This window comes from Mus caroli, chromosome 7 (genome assembly GCF_900094665.2).
Source record: "Mus caroli chromosome 7, CAROLI_EIJ_v1.1, whole genome shotgun sequence".
Taxonomy (NCBI): domain Eukaryota; kingdom Metazoa; phylum Chordata; class Mammalia; order Rodentia; family Muridae; genus Mus; species Mus caroli.
The window spans coordinates 52,863,762-52,883,537 of record NC_034576.1 but is presented as its reverse complement, the minus strand read 5'-3'; the positions used below and the strand labels follow the sequence as shown (position 1 = coordinate 52,883,537).

The 19,776-nt window shown below is 44.8% G+C and overlaps 1 protein-coding gene across 3 annotated transcripts in view; it reads right to left on the bottom strand.

The window, feature by feature from the left end:
- Positions 1 to 16,097, bottom strand: part of Prmt3 (protein arginine methyltransferase 3) — a 92,890-nt gene extending 76,793 nt beyond the window's left edge. Inside the window, exons 1-8 of one of the 3 annotated variants that reach the window (XM_021168526.2) lie at positions 15,960 to 16,097; positions 15,749 to 15,881; positions 14,067 to 14,149; positions 13,281 to 13,330; positions 12,412 to 12,514; positions 8,233 to 8,392; positions 7,077 to 7,218; positions 2,811 to 2,876 (exon numbers count right to left, since the gene is read on the bottom strand). In XM_021168526.2, coding sequence (XP_021024185.1) covers positions 2,811 to 2,876; positions 7,077 to 7,218; positions 8,233 to 8,392; positions 12,412 to 12,514; positions 13,281 to 13,330; positions 14,067 to 14,149; positions 15,749 to 15,881; positions 15,960 to 15,984 — 762 coding nt within the window. In that variant the 5' untranslated portion in view covers positions 15,985 to 16,097. Of the gene's footprint in view, positions 1 to 2,810; positions 2,877 to 7,076; positions 7,219 to 8,232; positions 8,393 to 12,411; positions 12,515 to 13,280; positions 13,331 to 14,066; positions 14,150 to 15,748; positions 15,882 to 15,959 lie in introns of those variants that run through there. The other 2 variants (XM_029479452.1, XM_029479453.1) reach the window with 2 other exon arrangements.
- Positions 16,098 to 19,776: the final 3,679 nt, after the last annotated feature.

Sequence of the window (19,776 nt, the reverse complement as noted above, 5' to 3'; positions counted from 1 at the left end):
GGAAGTGGGGGGCGCTATGGGGGACTTTTGGGATAGCATTGGAAATGTAATTGAGGAAAATATGTAATAAAAATATTAAAAATTAAAAAAAAAGAGGAAATAGTCATAAAACACAGAAAAAAATTGCACAATTTCATGGACTTTGAAAACAATGACCCATAAATAGTTACACATTGCAACCACCACATATGTATGTCGATGGGTAACAAGTCCACCCTAACTACCTCTCCACACTGCTGCTCAGTATGACCCACAAGACTTGCAAGCACTAGACTAGAACACAAAGCCTGGCGTTTTTCAGTTCTGTGTTTTGAAGACATCAATTAGCCTCCCTGTTTAAAGTAAACGTAAAACAAATCACAGGTAGAGCAGACAGCCCTTAGTTCCATGTGTTACACAATGACCTATGCATTATCAAGTACACTTAAATGCATGGCTCTGCATCTTCTACAGCCACAGCCACAGTGCAAGGAGACGGAACCTGCAGACTAAATTCTCAGTTACAAAAAAGTATGCCCTTGACTATGCTTTACGACACTGAATATTTTAATTACAGTGCCTTTTGAGAAACCACCAATGTCAAGCAAAATCCATCACATTGGTAAAGTTAATGGCTACCACCTCAGGTAAGCAGCAAGGAGGTGCTCACACTAGCACTCACAGTAGCCTGCCATCCTTACCTAGGTAGGCTCTCTCAGTGACAGGTATAGAATGCCATAAACTGACTTCACACAGTTTGCCATGGTTTGTTGATAATGCAAACACAATATGTTTGATTGTGTATGTAGATGAGCACTCGTGTGCATATGAACATGTGTGTGTGCTCAGATGTGCATTTATGTTTATGTACATTTGTACACACAGTTCAGAGATTGAGCTGGTTGTCTTACTCCCACTCTCCACCACTGAGCACAGAGCCCCATGATTCAGTTTGTCTAACTAGCCAACTTACAATAGGGAACCCACTGTGCCTGGATGTACCTAGATCACAGGTGGGCTGCCATGTGGATGCTGGGAATGTAAACCCCAGTGCCCCCCATCTTTCTGTGGTAAGTGCTTTATCATTGAGCCATCTCCCATCCCATACACATACACAAAACACAGCCCTGCAACAAAGAAACTAGAAGCAAAAGTTGCTGGGAACAGGTCCACCAACTTAGTAAGAACCCTTCCTAGTTACAAATACTTTGGTAACTAGTATTTGATCCTTTTTGGGATTTTCTTACTTACTATAAGAAACAGTGAGCCGGGTGTGGTGGCGCACGCCTTTAATCCCAGCACTCGGGAGGCAGAGGCAGGCGGATTTCTGAGTTCGAGGCCAGCCTGGTCTACAAAGTGNTTTCTGAGTTCGAGGCCAGCCTGGTCTACAAAGTGAGCTCCAGGACAGCCAGAGCTATAAAGAGAAACCCTGTCTCGAAAAACCAAAAAAAAAAACCAAACAAACAAACAAACAAAAAAAAAACAGTGTAGAACAGAGTGCACTAAGAGAAAAACTGCTAGCTCCCCTCTTCAGTCTCTATGGCATTCAACAAAGAAATGAGAAGATGCCTCAAAGACATGGGTGCTCAGACATCAGCAACGTCATTCAGCAAGGATCCAAACACTCAGTCTACAGGTGAGCCACAAAAGGGGCTCTCACAGTGAAGGTCTCCATTCTCTGCTCCTCCAAGACAGAATGCCCAGTAAATATCTTAGAGGAGATTAAGCTGTAGTGAACTAGAAACATCTACGTGCTCTCAGTGCACAGTCGTGAAGGAAGAACAATTCTAGGCAAAGAATTCAGATGGCAGAACTCATAACTAAATTAGTGGGTTAATATCTAATAAAGAAAAATAAAAACATCACACTTTGAGCAAGCACAGCAATATAGAAAGGGAGGGAAAGGGCAGAGGTGGAGAAGAAAATGTGAAAACGTGAGGAAGGACTAGTCCACAAACACACAGCATAAGTACACACACAAAGAAACATACACACTCAGATGTGCACAAGCTCAGGTGAGCATACAGAGAAAGCAAGAAAGATCCACACAAACACACAAAGCATATGAGCATCTTCTCAAAGGTGCCTGCCACCAAGCTTGGGCCTGATCCCTGGGAACCATGCAATGGAAGGAGAACAGACTGTCGCAATTTGTCCCTGCACTCCACCCATGCTCCATGTCACACACATGTGTGTTCACCCACACACAAACAGGACTGGTGACGTGGCTCAGTAGACAAAGGCACTTGCTGCCAAGTCTGACAACCTGGAATCCATATGATAAAGACAGAACCATCCTTAGACCAGCACAGATACTCTGTGGTATGCATATGCCCACCCTACCATACACAATAAACAAATTTAAAGGAAGAAAGAAAAAAAGAATAAATAAGTAAAATGTAAAACAATTTTAAATAAATTAGACAGTATTAAAACAGAAAACAAGATGTCCCATAAAGAGACACATCCACAAGGGACTTAAAAGTACAGAAAAAAATCTAGCTTTTATATTTTACTCTAGCCAACATTATGCATTTTAACTATTCAACACAGAATAATAATTAAAAGTATGCTTTACCATGGTGTTTGTCTGATACATTCCTAACACACAATCAGAGTAAGTCAAACACTATAGTTTAAACTAATTGGATAGGCAACAGCTCCATTCCTGTAATGAATGACTTTCAGCTTTATAAAAGACGCCCTTTATAAAAGACCCCATTAGCATCTAGGTTATCAGAATGAAGCACCACACAGCAGTTCATCTAAGGCTCCCGGGAATCAAAACCTGAGTCAATTGTCCAGGGACAACTCAATGACCATTCACTCACCTTATCTTTGAAGATGTGTGGATTTTGGTATATGAAATCTCTGTAACTTTCTGTGCGTACTTTGTCCTAGGATAGAGAGAGCAAAACACCGTATTTACAGGGACAGTTTGAGCAAATGACTTCTTCTATTAACTTACCCCACTGCATTACACACTGCTAGCTTCCACAGCTATATTCTGCCTGGAAATCTGAGCTACTTACTTTTTTCCTTCAAATAGAAAGCAATAAAGAACATAAATAGCAACAACACAAAAACCTTTTTATTTAAAAGTATCTGTGAAAGATGGTCCTGTTGGACATCAGTGGGAGGAGCGGCCCTCGGGCCTGAGGGTGTTCCATGCCCCTGTGTAGGGGAATGCCAGGTCAGGAAGATGAGAGTGAGTAGGTGGGTGGGTGGGGAGCACCCTTATAGAGGCAAGGGGAGGGGGTGAAATGGGGGCTTCCGAAGGGGAGACCTGGAAAGGGGAAAACATTTGAAATGTAAATAAAGAAAATATCCAAGAAAAAAATATTGCTATAGAGAAAAAAAAAATCTGTGAATCAGATCTAGCCATTAGTCTGAAATGTGTGTGTCTTTTCTTTCCACACTGGTCACCAATAGACTCAAGAGATGATAAACGCTAAGTAAAGGTGCCCTTTAAGCAGAGCCTGGCTCCCTGCACTGAAGCTATAAGAAAATAAGGAACAGAAAAAAATAAAACAGATAAAAGAAAAGGTGAAGCGCACAGGGATCATGAGTCCGCACCAAGGAAGCTCTTCTAAGAAAGTCACACCATTTACCGTATTGTTTGTTTCTAGAAATGTCTGCACTTGGAAACAATGCCTCGCAGCATTCAGGTCTAGAAGGAAATCCTGTGAGCCCCACAGCAGACATTACCAGATTCCATGCTCTGGAGTCTCTCATGAACTGTGAGCATGCAGGCCCGCAGCATCCTCACATTCCTGCTGGCTGGTGACCAAGATGCACCCTTAAGTCAGACATGCACAGCCTGCAGATTAGGTGGGGGAGGGCTGGCTCTGCAGCCAGTAAGGAAAACTGCATACGGTAAAAACATGTGCCACCAAGGGAGACATTCTAGCTTTGGTTTTCACATAAAAGATAAAATAGTTGTCTCTCTGTTACCTGTGGGCCTCACTTTTATGGATCCAGCCAAATGAGGCTGGAGAGTACCTCAGACGAATAACTGCATCTGTCCTGAGCCTGTGTGACCTTGTTACCTTTCCCTGAATAATGTATGCCACAGTGACCTGTCTTCTCATTTCCCTATAAAATAAACAGGAAACTTACGCCAACAAAAACAATTCCTCCAAGATCCCTCTAAGGTCTCCTCTTTCAAAATTCACTTCATCTGTTTTTTGTTTTTGTTTTTGTTTTGTTTTGTTTTGTTTGGCCAGGGATAGGGATGGGGATGGCGGGTGGTTACTAAATCCAATCTCCAATTAGTACTGGGAAAGGGGCAAATTAGGGGGAAAAGGGGGGAAAGGTGGTAGGTAGGATTATGTTTACATTGTATACATATACAAAATTCTCAAAAATAAAGAAAGATTATACATCAAATGCCCCTTTAAGTGAACACCATTTTGTACATTTTCTGCTGCAACAAGAGAACTCAAGAGTGGGCATGAGTCATAGGTGCATCAGCTCAGGATGCTCTCACCACCCACCTGTCCACCCTCCAACTCAATCAACCGCATTCCAACTGCAGTCCTAAGAGCAAGCAACGCTACCTGGCTGAGCTACTCTCTTCCCGGTGGTCTCTCATCACATACATCTGTGTCTAGCAGAGACTGGGCTGAACAACTGACACTTTGCTAGAAAAAACCCACAATCATGAACAGGAAAACTACTAAAGAAATTGCCTTAAAAACCGCTTCTAAGCCAGGGTGGCAGCGCATGCCTGAGATCCTATGAGCCACTGCAGCGGAGGCTGAAAGAACATGAGTTCAAGGTCATCCCTGGCTACATAGAGAGTGTGAGGTCACCCTATGCTACAGGAGAACCTGTCTCAAAATAAACAAAACAACAAGAAAGGTAATCCTCAAAACAACAAAGTTCCAAAGATTTACTCTAACAAAAAACTAACATGAATATACAGAATAAAGCCAGGCAGCGGTGGCACATGCCTTTAATCCCAGCACTTGGGAAGCAGAAGCAGGCGGATTTCTGAGTTTGAGGCCTACTTGGTCTACAGAGTGAGTTCCAGAACAGCCAGGGCTACACAGAGAAACTCTGTCTCAAGAAAAAAAAAAAGAAAAGGAGAGAAAAGAAAGAAAATACAGAATAAACCTTGGAAGACATCTTACATATCATTCAGACACAAAGTAACAAATCAGAGCTCTGATACATAGGAGTTCATGTGGATCTGAGAGGAGAATCTCTGCTCTATCCCTCAAAACTGAAGCATTGTGGGCAAGTCTCGGGCAGAAGAGCTACACACTACAATTTTACATCCACACATAACTCCTCAAGGTGCATCAGCCTAAGAAAGGGAACAAAAGCCAAGTCAGCTGCAGGTACAAGGAGACAACACCCACACCCACACTTCACATATCCAACAACACGATGACCAGCACTACTGCACTCCCGGGACAGCGACTGCCACAGTACACAGGCAGCTGGGGCACAGCTGGGATCTGCATTGCAGCCAACAATAACCCTGCTTCAGAGGCCCAAAGTAGCAAGGGCTAGCTAAAGTCCATATAACCCACACCCCTTATCAACTGTGTCTTTGAATTTTAAATAATTACGTTCATCCAAACTCTAGAAATAAGATTACAGTTATCTAATTGTTTGCAACTAAACAAGAAAAACTGCCAACCAGTCTATAAAAAGCCTTACACTCAAGATTTCCTAGTCTTAAATTACTTGTCAGAATCAAGTAGGTTTTCTGTAGTAAGATACCACTGAACAGTTTATTTGTGCTAAGAGCTGCTCTGGTGAAAAACAGGAAACAGCCTGCTCCAAGGCATGCCTACTTCCCAACTTAGCCAATATCAAATCTATCAAATGTCTCCAAGAGCAATCCTATACCACAGGAAGGGAAACGGAGGCAGAGATAATTAATGGCAGTGTCTAAGTGATTTTCTAAAGGGAAAGATGACCCTGCAACCCTTTAGCTGGAGTCTCCATGTACATCCAAGGCTCTCACACTGGTCACACACACACAGTCTCTAGTTGCTGACAAACATTCGAACGAGTCATGTTATGCACACTAGTCTTCCCTGATCACATTACTATCCACAGCGACTGTAAAAGACTACACAAGATCTACACCAAAGATACAAAAGAGCATGCAGCACTAAGTTGACAGAGATTTAAACCACCAACTGGGCTTAGATGAACTCTCCTTTACCACAAATAGGAAGTGTGCCCATTTGCTACACAAATTCCCTCTTTATTGTCTGTAATGCTATGCCATCACCACCCAGGTGACAGCAGCTGTGATACAGCATTAATAATGGCATGACACTGCTTTCAAGTCCTTGGACTTCCTTTACATAGAATAATCTTTGGAGGGAGGAGTCAGGAAAGGATTTTTATTGATCAATTTTAAGGAAAGAGAAGGTAGCATCTAACATCCTAGAGATAAACATTTAAGAATTTTAATAAATTTTACAATCCAACATTTATTTTATCTTACTCTTACTATTGTGATCTGTAATATCTGATAAAATGTACAGTCAGTAGGTAAAGTTAGGAACTACTTCTATCTCATATGGACATGACCACTATGACTATTAAAACTGAACAGATTCAAGTATCAGGTCTGACCACATTTGGAAACATTTCTATATTATCAGTGATTTTGTGGGTTTTAAGTCATGACACAAATCCTGTGAGAACTGTTTTAAATTAAACTTTGTAAGATTACTACTTGTGCAAACCAAGTCAGCATTGCTATTTTAAAAACCAAAATAGTTTCTTTTCCATTAAAGAAACTAGGCCTGTCATTTAATCACTACTTAACACGGTAGATGTTCCAGGGAAGACCAGAGCCATCAAGCAGTTGTTTTTTCCAGTGCTCAATTTCAAGGAAAAAGTGGCTTGATAAGACAGATGAATACTAAAGTAAATAGAATTTACAGGCCCTTGACACCTCAGTAATCTTCTCATCTTGGGAGCGTGGGAGCGTACGTGTACACGTACACACACACACACACACATACACACACACACACCTCTAGACTATTAAGAAAAAGCCTGTTCTGTTCTGTTCTGTAGGGTTCTCCCTTTGGCAGATTTGATGTGTAAGTGCTCTGTCCAACCTTTAGCATTTCTTCATGTATCCCATAATGCCCATAGGAGCTGAAGTAGACGCCATCCTCATCCTCCTGCAGGTCTGCAATGGTCGTCGTGGAGGAGCAGGTTCTGACATCTACGTTCATCACAAAGTCCTGAGCAAATTGTCTGTAATCAATTTGAAATACACTCTTGAGACAGATTTATTGGGTCATGAGAAAAGGCAAGGCTGGAGGGGGAGGAAGAGAAGGGGGAGAAGGGCAGTGTGCCCAGCATCTTAAATCCTTCTCTCTAGCTGATGCGCCCCACAGCGCCCCCTGCTGGATCTGAAGCAATTCACTACTTATTCAAATGTATTTTTCCTACTGTTCTAAACATCCTTTTTAGCATCTAAATCAATGGAGCCCATTTCAACTTTGAATGTTCTTGAAATGGGTTATATGGGGAGAAAGAAGTCCCTATCCACTCAAGTGCTCACACCCAGGTGGTGGAATACTAGTGATCTACAAGGTACGCAAGAGGAAGGAAGCCGAGTTAAGAACTAGGAACTTGGAGGGACTCTGCTCTCCCTGGCCGCAGACATTCCAGCCAGCCACCACACAGGAACTCGGGTCCTGTGAAGCAGCTTACACATCCAGCAGGCAGACACTGGGAGGAACACATGCTATGGCTACACATGTGAAGGTCTGCGGCCACCTCCACACTAACATCTAACCTAACAAGTTCCCCAGGAAATGAGGGACTCCAAGAGAATACCTGTCAGTGGGGGGAAAAAAACCTGTCCCCGTCTATCTGGTTCTTTGTTAAATTCTACACTATTGTCACATTTTGTTTTTTAAAAAACATTTCAATGTTGTATTTTTCTAAAACCTAAAAAAAATAATAATCCTTCCATTTCTGAAAAACTAGGACAATTAAAGTGGAGAAACCAACTAGAAATAAGAAAACTGAAAGGCAGGAAATATCTTTAGAAGGACATGAGAACAGCCACATGTGCAAAGCAATAATGAAGTTTCTACATGTATATAAAAATGCAGTTCTACGGTACAGCATGAAATGTTGCATGTCTTTAATACTCCTAGAGGAGGAATCCACACTGAGTGTCTAACATCCCGGTGTCCTTACCAGGAACTATCTATCCTGAACCACCTACAGCAGGGTTTGGTTGGACAAAGGACTCACTTCATCTTCTGCAGATCCTCACGTGCCCGAGCCAAGGCAGCCTCAGCAGACAGCGCCCGTGCTTCCATGTGCTTCAACTTCTCAACAACAGATGCGCTTTCACTGAGTCCATTGGGGTATGAGAATGGAGTAGACACAGGCTCATAAAGATCTTCTACGTCTAAAGGGTGAACAAACATCATTATCAGGCCTCGTCACAGCAACACAGCGGGGACAAACAGGTTGGAAAGAAACAGGCCTAAGTGCCTACCATGGTCAAGTGAGAAACTTATTAAAAGCACTTTTTGCATGCTTGCTCTCCAGGTCCTTTGATTTGATCTCATGGAGTATGCTTTTGCTTAGCTGGCTAAACCGAGCATATGTATGCATGCATACACTGAACCAAACAAGAAGGAAGTCTAGTGTTTACCATAAGCTTTCAAGTGTGCACACAGTACATCACATCTCATGCTCAAAACAACCTGAGGTGCAATTAGTTATTCCTATTTCAGACACAGGGAAAGTAAATTTCAAAAAAGCTAAATGACCAATTCAAAGTGACACTCACAGGTTATCTTGCTGGGTGCATCAAGAATGAGCATGGAGGGCAGTATGTGAAGGGGTAAAAGTAAAAAACAAAATCTTACTTAGATGTGATGTGCATATAAAACATCTTACAGGGTGTGGGCCTGTGGCAGAAGATCCAGCAGCAGGGAGAACCAGCAGGGCTTAAGACCCCACAGCCGTGCCCTGCTAGGACACCATGATGATGTGTGTGGTACATATTGCCACCAAGGGCCACACAGATGTCTACTGTCTGTGCTGCAGCCTGAAGATCCGTAGGCCATGACACCACTGGGGGCATACTGATGTGAGCAGGCTGCGCTGCCACCCAAGGCCATGGTGACATCCAGTTCCTTGCTGCCAAAAAGGGCCATGTCTGGGTCTGAAGCCCTACTGCTGCTGGGAACTATCCAAGTTAGCTCCAGAGGCCATGCAGGTGTCTGAGTCTGTCGGGCAGCCTGAGCCATGTTGATGTCATCAGCAGGCCATGCTGCCACTGGGGCCACACTGATCTTAGTGGCCTGAGCCTGATTCCATGGTGATGTCCAGGGCTCAGGAAGCCTCCAAGGGCCTTGTCTGGGACCATGGTCCTACTGAGCGGGAGTGGTGGAGTGTGTTCATGGTCTGTGCTATTGCCAGTAACCATGTAGATGCCCATGATCCATTCTCCCACTGACTGTGAAGAGCAGGAGGCTACTGTCTACTTTTGCTGTGATACTGATGACTACAAACACCAGTTGAAAGGGAGGGACATGGAAGGCTTGTATGACAACCCCTACCCGCCCCTGCATCCCCACTGACTCCAAGCTAGCCATTTAAAATAAAGTAACAGGCAAAAAAAAAAAAAAAAGGAACCCACCAAAGAAAACTCTTAAAAAGCTCTCCACAACGGAAGGCTTCTGGGGAGGTGGGAGGGGAACAACTCAGTTCAATTTAAGGATCAGAGTACAGAGAGTTTGACCATGCGTATACAGCTAACACAAAGTGGACGTGGGTTTGGTTGTTGTTGTTGATCCTTATTTTTATTTTTTTACTTCTTTTTTGGGGAGGGGGAGATCACAAGTGTGGGACCGACATGGAAGGATGGGGAAGGGATCTGATACATTATGTGAAACTCCCAGAGAATCAATAAAAATGTTGCAGGGGTGGGGATGGGGCAAAAAAACCCAAGCAAACAACAGCAAAAACACAGACCTGACAGAGACAGAGAGAATTGTGTTGCTAGGGCTGTAAGCTTTCACTTCAGACCAGAACATTCAGAACATTTCACCAACCACATGACTACAGGTAATGCCTTGGTGTTTATGTGAAATGTGCCATCACAGCAGTGATGTGTTCTCATCACACATAAAAATGGTGGGTAAATTGTTGGATGCTAATTTGCTTGACTGCAAACAGCCATTTCGAAATGTCTTTGTTCACAGGATCACAACCCTGCACACCAGAAGGTCACATTCAATCACACCTTCATCAAATAAGGAAGACAAGCCATTCCTTAAGGAGAGGGTACAGATAAGGATTTCTATATATCCAATGCCTTCCCATCCTAAGCAATACACTAATATTTTATTACTTGTCCTATGATACAGCCAAAATCTTAGGATAAAAAAATAATCTCGATTTTTAAAATTTCCTCATTAAATTGTAGCATAGAAATAACTGCAAACTGAACACAGGGATGCCTGATCTCTTTAGAGGAGTATAGTGTTCCAAGTGTGGCTGCCCACAATTTACTCAACCACTCTCTTCTGAGAGGGTACTTAGCTTCTTTCCATATTTCACAGTAAGCTACAATGGTATAATAAATTACTCTGGAAACAGTGAGTTTTAAGATATCCCAGAATCAGGAGATTTCATTAACTTTAAGATAACCTAAAGCAACAAACACTGCTGATACTGCTTCCTCCTCTGTGCAGCACTGGGGACAGTACCCACCCCATTCAGGTTCTGTAGTGATATGTATGGAGACACTCCAGGGCTGGGACACAACAGCTAAGCTAACCCATATACACTGTTCCTCTGGGAGACTAGAGCCCAAGCTGAAGCCAATACACACACTGCAAAGTTACTGACCTCCACTCACACCCAGAGAACAGTCATCTCATGTGTTTCAACACTCAGTCCCCAGCTGGTGTACTGTTCAGAAAGTTGTAGAACCTTTAGAAAGTAGAACCCACTCCAGGAAGTGGGAGATGAAAATAAGCTTTTAAGTTTTATTTATTTGTATTTACGTCTGTGTCAGCTAGTCTGTCCACCACATACACACACAGAGGCCAGAAGAGCCATCACAGCCCTTGGAACCGGAGTTACAATCTGGATGCTGGGAACAGAACTGGCAGTGTGTGTTCTTAACCTCTGTGCCACCTCCTATCCTCTCTACCCTTTCTTATGTAGATCCAATGTAATCAGCTGCTTATGCAATGCCTTCTCTGCCAGTATGGAGTGATCCTCTCAAATGGTCAGCCAGAATAAGTCTTTCCTCTCTTCACTGTGGGTATCCACTCACAGCAACCACAAAACTAATGCAAGTCCTTACTTTGTACTTTGTTTCCAAATTCAAGCTATTTGGCAAGCTTGGTTTTACTTCTGCTAAAATAAAAATCAGTCATAATTTAACATTATTATGCATCACCATTCAGTGATGTTAATCTTATAAACTGCAAGGGAAAGAGAAGCAGTAGGCAGTAGCAGCCCCTGGAAGGTGTGGTCTTACTGCACAAAGCACTGGATTCTGACAATCATTCCACAGAGTTCACAGGGATGCCTGTTCTCTTTAGAAGAGCATACATCCAGATCCCAAGTGTGGATGCCCACAATTTACTCAACCACTCTCTTCTGAGAGGGTACTCAGTTGCTTCTTTCCATATTTCACAGTAAGCTACAATGGTATAATAAATTACTCTGTGTACACTGTTTGGAATCAGAGGGTCAATCTATAACCTGATGATGGACATCAAGAATGCACCTTTGCTGAGGCTGGGAGTACTTCAGGGTCAAACCTAGAATTAGTTCGTAGCAGGCAAGCTCTCATCAGCTCAGTACATACCCAGACCTGTGATTCATCTCTGTGAAAACTGACAGCCTGCTGAGGTCTTTAGAGATGAAGCCCTTATCCACAGAGGACAGATCTACAGTGGATGCCTAAAACTGAATCCACTATGAACCATGTTTTCCATCATAAAGTTTAATCAACATCCATCATAAAATGTAATCAATAAACTGAATACAGAAAAAGACTATCAATTAACAACAAATTATTAACAAGATGCTAGAGGAAAATGTATATGAAGGAGATGCTCAAAGAGACTGTTCTCCTTGAACGTGAGCACTGTGGGGCTGCAATAGTCAATCCTGTAACTGCAACAAAAGGGTGAGTAGACAGTGCAGACACACTGGAAAAGCCAGGAAGCACAGCCAGAAGAAACGGACTGGCGCAATGCTTCCTCACTCCTCCAGAACAGCGGCCAACTTAAAGCTTACAAACTGCTTATTTTCAGAATCATCTACTCTTTTATCAACCACATGAAAATGGAAAGCAAATCACTGCTTGAGTGACTAAGGTCCATTTTCTTTGCTTCATTTGGTGTAACAAATGGCCTGAGGCTAGCTAAAGCAAATAGAGAAGGTTTGTCTTACCAAACTGAAGCAAAAGATCATCTTCCAACACTGGCTTCAGGTACTCATCTTTGTCCCAAGGCACAGGGTTATATATGGAATTCATATATTCAACCGTAGGATTCTGGGCATGAAGATAAAGCACACTGTATTCATTGTTTGCAATGACAAAGCTCCCAAAAAAGGAGTGAGGAACTTAAGCAAAACAGAACTCAAATCTGCACAAAATGGTTGCACCTGTGTTTACCCGGCATTCTAAATGGCTACAGGGCATTCTTATACTCTCTGATGCTGGGAGAGTGACACCAGCTCAAACATTCATTTCAAAAGGACAAAGAACAAAACATTTGGAAAAAAATAAACAATGTAGGATGGAGAAATGGCTGGGGGCCTAAGAGCATTGGCTATCCTTACAGAACAGCTGGGTTCAATTCCTAGCACCCACATGGGGGCTCACAACCAACCATCTTTAACCCAAGGTCCACAGGATCCTGACAGCCTCTTTTGGCTTCTGCAGGCACCAGGCATTCAGGCAAAACACTCATATACATAAAATAAGCTAGAGATTTAAAAGAGAATAAACTGTGAACATTCTTAAAAGCTCAAAGTTCCTGAATCAGACTAGAAATGATTTGATTTTACTGATAGTTTCCCTTTTACCTAATATTGCTTTCTGCATAGTACTGATCAGTTTAGTTAAACATGACAGGACTAAGCAGAGGGGACATGTCCACCTGGAGCGTCACACAGCACTCTTTCCTCAGGCCCACAATTCCCACAATATGAAAAATGCCAAATTTGAAACAACAGCTCAAAACTTACTAAAAAATCAGCACAGTCTCTATGAACTCTAAAAATTTCTAAATAGAATTATTAGATTTCCAACTTACCTTAAGTCTAATAAAATTTATTAGTTTAATGTATCCATAAAATTCAAGTCCTAAATGGGAGAAAAGATAACTCATTGATTTTAATACAATGTATTTGTTTTAACTCATCTGTAAATGTTCCTCCAATGATATATTTCTGACCTCTAAAGTATCACTTATTATTTGGAATTTTGCATTAAGAATTAGGAACTGCAATTTTGATACTTTTAAATATTTAATCTAAGAATTTAGCCACAGGTAACAAGTTTTGAAGTATTTTGCATTTCATTAAAGAATTTATTATTATCATGCATGTGGGGGGTACGCTATATGGGGGAGGGAGAGTGTGATGTGTATATGTAAGTGTGCTACCCTGCACAAGTGGGGGTCAAAGAATACTGGCTGTCTTCTTCCACCTCTGTGTGAGTTCTGGGATACAAACTCAGATTGTCAGAACTGTGGCAAAATGGGTGAGAGTGCTTACACAGAAGGCATAAGGCCATGATTGCGATTCTCAGCACCACATAAAACACCAGGCAGAGGTGGCAGCCTTTTGTACTGTTAATGCTTGGGAAGCAGAAGCCAGGGATCATTCAAGAAAGCTGGCTAGCTAGAGCAGCTGAGCCAGGGAGCGCTAGGTTCAAGTGAGAGACGCTGCCTCAATGCATAAAGTGGAGCACAACTGAGGAAGACAGCTGACATCAGCTGGAGGGAACTACACACAAAGGAAAGAAAGGGTCTGGAAAATTACAAAATGTGAATCTAAACTTCACAAGCAAACCTGTCTTTATGCTAAGAGATACTCACCATGTTTATGGACCATACTATCAATATTAAATTGATGCTCCAACTTACAGTGTGAAAACGTTTCCTCAGCAGAGGCGAACAACCTGAAGAGACAAGCAATAGAGTCTTCTGGAACAGTCTCAGAGGAGGTCAAAATACTGAATGTTAGCACTTCCTCCAGGCTCCACCCAACAGTTACCTAGCAACAGCCTTTCCCCTCCGTTCCTCTCCTCACCTTCCCTCTTTCTTCATTTACTCTCTCCCTCTCTCTCTTCCCTTGTGACCCTGGCTGGCCTTTCCTCCTCTTCCTCTCTCTTTCTGTCCTTCTCTGCCCCCTTTCTCTGCCTCTACCCCTGTCCCCAGGGTCCCTAAGCCTGTCCTTTGGCAGATTCCTCAGGGGGACTCCTCAGCATGTCCCACAGAGGTGCTCCCTCCCTCTGGCATTACACCACAACTGTTTTATAAAACAACACTGAACATCCTAAATTTACCCAGAGGCTTCTGGGTAATAAAGCTCTCTCTGATATATTTGGTTTCTCTCGAGTCACAAAAGTTCCCTAGTTGAGCGAGCCTCTTTCCCCTCCCTCTGAACCCAGCATAGTGTTTTTAGACACAAAGCCCACAATTATACACCTGGCACATTCCCAAAGTGCCAGATTTCAAGTGACCTTGGTAGTCCTACAGCACCTGCACTACAGCGTGAAGAATAACACTTCTTTTGTATGTAACCGCCAACACTGAAGGACACGAAGAGACTCCGCACTTCTCTTCTGTATGCCTAGCACACAGGCAACTCTCAACAAATGTCTGCCAAGACAGGTCATCTGGATCGTCCTCGCAGCCTATCACAGGGCACTGCACCACAGACGCTCAATAAATATGAGTGTGCAGTCATTCTCCTCTCCAATGAGGCGCCACCTAGGACCGCTAATATGCCACCAGTCAGCACCAGGAACCGACACAGGGGGCGGGGGCCCAGCAGCGCTAGTCAACATCAATCATACCCCTTTTTCAGTCAAGTCACTTCCATCTAAGATGCAGGATTTTAAGTGAAAAGAAGGTGTGTCCTAGGAATATAAACAGCAGCTTCGTGACCTTGAACAAGTTGGTGGCTCTGCAGCCTCATTTCCCCTAAGTACAAAGAGCATCAATTCCTCCCTCAATCATGGAAGTGAGCTAGTTCTGTCTAAATGGCTCAGTTGAATGTTACATGAGAAGAGAACGTTACTGATCCTATTATAGGATGGTAGAAATGGAAGCGCGCTTCCAGTCTATGCGCTTTCAAAGTCTGGTATCCAAGGAACAGAATGAAAAGCACCCAGCCTTCATGGAATCCCTAATTTAGGACTAAGGTGTGGAGTTCAGATTTTTTCTGTGTGTGTTTTTGAGAGGGTCTAGCTTGGTGACTCAAGGCTGGCCTGGGATTCGTGACCATTCTCCTGCCTCAGCCTCCAGAGTGATGGTATGCCAGGCCTGACTTAGTATGGGGGGGGGGGGGGGGGTGTGGGGGGGGGGGGGGGAGGATTAGTGTGAGGGTTGGGGTTGACTGAGCTGCAGAGGCAAACCCAGAGCGCCGTCCCCGTCTCCGCCCCCCCGGACCACGTGAGCAGCCCCTTGTCAATCAACTGTCCCACGCGGGCCCGAGCCTCGGGCCCGCCACGTGCTCGCTGGTGCTGCGGCGCGCCTCCCACACCGGCACGAACCTGTCACAGAACAGGCAGGGTGTGTGCTGCCGGCTGTGCGCGGGCTCAGTGTCCGCATCCTCGTCCTCCCAGCCCGCGTCGTCTCCGCTGTCCGACAGCTCCAGGGGCTCGGGCCCCAGCTCGGCGCCTCGGCCTGCAGAGCACACACGGTCAGCACCGAGACCCGCGCCCGCCCACCCGCGCCCCGCCGCCCCACGCGAGGGGGACCCACCGTTCCCCGGCGCTAGCGAACACATGGCCGCCGAACAAGCGCGCGGCCGCACAACGCGGCACCGGAGCCGGGAGCGAGCGGCGCGGGTGCGCGGGAGCCCCCAAAGCGATCCACACGCGGAACTTGAGCCGGCCGGAGAGCGCTTCCGGGTCACGTGGGCGTAGGGGGCGGGGCACCGCTCTCTGGCTTGGACGCTTGCGCAACCGAGGCAGCCGGAGCTTACAAGGTTGAGCGCCGATTTATCGCAGCGCCCTCTGGCGGTAGAGATGGCCAATGCAGGCCAGGCTCCGAGGCTCTCGGGAAAGACAAGAAAGCCCCATTAACCTGTATGCTGATGTATGTGGGTGTTCACTCAAGCCCCACACCCCTACTAGGGGTTAAAGTGATAAAGTGAGAACCATGGGCTTTACAAACACCCTAAGTTTGAACCCTATTTCTGAATGCTTGAATTCTAAGATCATGAGCAGGTAACCTGCCTTCTCTTGGCCTCAGTTTCCTGACTGGTAAAACACTTTCATGACTGCAGTAGCCTAATGGTTATGATAAGACTTAGATGTGTGTGAAAAGTTTAGGCATTAACTTGAGCCCATACAGTGGAAACAGGTGGACTGTGTGATATGTGCCAACAAATGATGCTCTCTGCCCTGCCTGTGGGGTTAGGGAGGATACCAGGGTTCCCGAGTCTCAGGCTGCCTCCTTTCTAATATTCCTAGTATCTAACCGTGGAGTTCCCTCAGGCAGGTGGGCAGCAGTGATTCTGGGTAGGTAATGCCTCCAGGCTGCAGATGAGGCTGGACTCTGCATGGGGCATGTTTGAGGACATGGCCAGCTAGGCCTGCATAGTGTCAGACAGTTCAGTTCAACTTCCCACCATGCACACACTCAAGCCAGTGTACTGCCGATCTCTGAAGCTCTTTGGTGGGCAGTTCCTCTTCCCCTCTGTTGTGTTTTATAAAAAGATAAAAGGAGAAGGGAATATGTTTTGGTGGAGGTGTAGTCAGGTGGGGGGGGGAGTGGTGCCTCTGCGGGGCCCATGCTGAGGCACCTCTTCCCTCTGAGGGCATGGTATAGTAATAGTATAGAATAGAATTTATTCGGGGCATGGGGAGGGGAGTTAAGAAGGTAGTAGAGACAGAAAAGGGCAGAGAGAGAGAGAAGAGGATTAGAGGAGTAGAGGCCAGCCATGAGCATGTGGAGAGAGAGGGGGAAGGGAATGGGGAGGGGGGGGGCAGGAGCCAGAAGGCAAGAGGACTCAGAGGGGACAAGCAGCCCCTTTTGTAGTGACTCAGGCATACCTAGCCAGGTAACTGGGGGAGGGGTGCTAACACCCTCCCCCAACAGGATTTTGCTCACATCATCATTTTTTAAAATATTTTTGAGAATATCACACAGTGTCTTTTGATCATATGCCTCCCACTCCTCCTCTTAATTCCTCTCAGATCCATCCACTCCCCTGGCCCTACCCCTCACCTTTGTATCCTTTTAAAAAACAATAATATGGATTCTAGTTTCTGGGGTCCATATACTCTGGGTTGGGGGACAACCACGGGAGTGTGGTCAACCTACCAGAGGTCACAGCCTTAAAGAAAACTCCCTCTCTGAGAAACATCCACTGTCATAGCTCCTCAGGAGTAGGTACTCAAAAATCCCCAGCCACGCCATGTTAGAATGCTGACTGGCTTCTCTCTCGTGCAGGCAACCCCAGCTGCTAGCTTTACGAGTGGTCCTGGTATGTGCAGAAGACGGTTTCCCTCCAGTCCTCCCAACCTCTTACAGCCTGCCTACCCCTGGTGAAGGTTTGAATAAGTATGGTTCTCCCCACAGAATCATACGTTTGAAAGCTTGGCCCATGGAGAGTGGCACTATTAGGAGGTATGGCCTTGTTGGAGTATGTGTGGCCTTCTTAGAGGAAGTGTGTCATTGTGGAAGCAGGCTTTGCGATCTCCTATGCTCAAACTCCACACAATGTGGAATTCAGTCGCCTTCTGCTGCCTTCGGATCAAGATGTAGAACTCTCAGCTCCTCCAGGACCATGTCTGCCTGCACAATGCCATGTTTCCCACCATGATCATAGACTAAACCTCTGAAACTATAAGCCAGTCCCAATTACACGTTTTCCTTTATAAAAGTTGTCTTGGTCATAGTGGTCTCTTCACAACAATAAAACCCTAACTAAGATACCCCCCTTCCCAGTCACATCAACCATTTCTAAAAACAGGTTGTGTTACTCTGGGAACAGCCCAAGTCTCCCTTACTGCTACCATCTATTATCTTCTCCATCTCCTCTTCCTCTCTTTTTCTCTTTCCCAAATACCCCATTCCATGGTCTGGCTCACAGAAGAGGACAGGGTCCATCACATCACCTTCTGAAGCTCTCTGACATCCTAGGACATTGCCAGATATCTGCTGGCCCTCTTGGCTAGCAGACTGCTCAATGACTTATCACCATCTTGATAGGAGCTCCTGCTGAACAAATGAATGAATGTACAGCCTTTCTTTATCTGGGCCCATCCGACTCTCTCTCTGCATAAACTTCTCTCTCCAGAAAGCCACATTTTTCTCTGTTGAAGGAACCTGCTGAACCATAGTGGTGCCCAAATGTTGATGGTGACAGTAATTAATGCCAGTCTGGAGGCCCAGAACCTTCTGTGAGACTGACATCTCGCAGGGCTTGGGTATGGGCTATTTTCTCTCCTAAACATGAAGATAGATTCTTCCAACATCACTCTACTCTGTTATTGAGATCTGACTGTAGACTTACTCTCTCCTGAATGTTTGATGTGCAGAAACAGTAGAGAGTAACTTAAAACTGGCCACTGAGTCTAGCCGCTTTCAGAGCCCACAAGGCTCAGTGTATTCTTATGGGTATCCTCAAAGGCTGCTTTCCTTCTCTTTTCAAAGCCCAAGACTGTTATGATGGGAACACATCCAGGCTCCTCCAAGCCCAGCCATGAGGGAACCCACCAGCAGAAAGAAAACTTCTACTTTTGAGATGGAGTTTTACTATGTAGTCCCGGAAGACCTTGATCCTTGTGCCTCAGCCTCCCCAGTGCTAGGATTACAGGCAGGCATCCAGCTCTGTCTCCTTGAAGCTCACTTGCCAAGATCCCAGACTGCTCTAGAAGAGTTAACATTGACAATGTCCACTGTCTTCCAGGAATATAAACCCATACTACAGGGAACGGTATTCACTCAGCAGTGTCCACCAAAAGTTGAAATGTAATCAGGACAATAGACAGTCATTGAAGTCAAGTGACTTGGTTCCCCCAGCACAGAAGCTGCACCTGTCCCATGATGTAACTTGCACAGTGTGCTCCTCTGGGCACTGCCCCCTCCCTCTCTGTTTTCCTTTCCTGCCTGTTTAATGTGTATCATCGAAGGAAGGCTGGAAACATAGCTCCATTGGTAGACTTCTTACCTAGCATTCATAAAGCCTTGGGTTCAATCCCAGCACTACAGAAACCAGGCATGATGAGGCAAATTTATAATCCCAACACTTGGGAGGTAGAGGAAGAAGAATCGCAAGTTCAAGGTCATCTTGGATTGCTTATTGAATCTGAGACCAGCCTGGGCTACCTAGGACCCTTTCCCAAAACAAAAGACTAGAAAAGCGCACCACACTGAGTCTTTCACAGTTTAGTGTCCAAGAATTTTAGATTAACCACCATTTGCAATTGAAAGGAGCCTGCATCAAGAGAGAAACACAAGAATTTAAGTTTTAATTTAATATACTAAGTTAACTGGAAACCTGGAAACAGGGGTACTTTAACAGAGTGGTTAAAGAAACCAGCTGCAGGGAGCTGGGTAGATGGCTCAA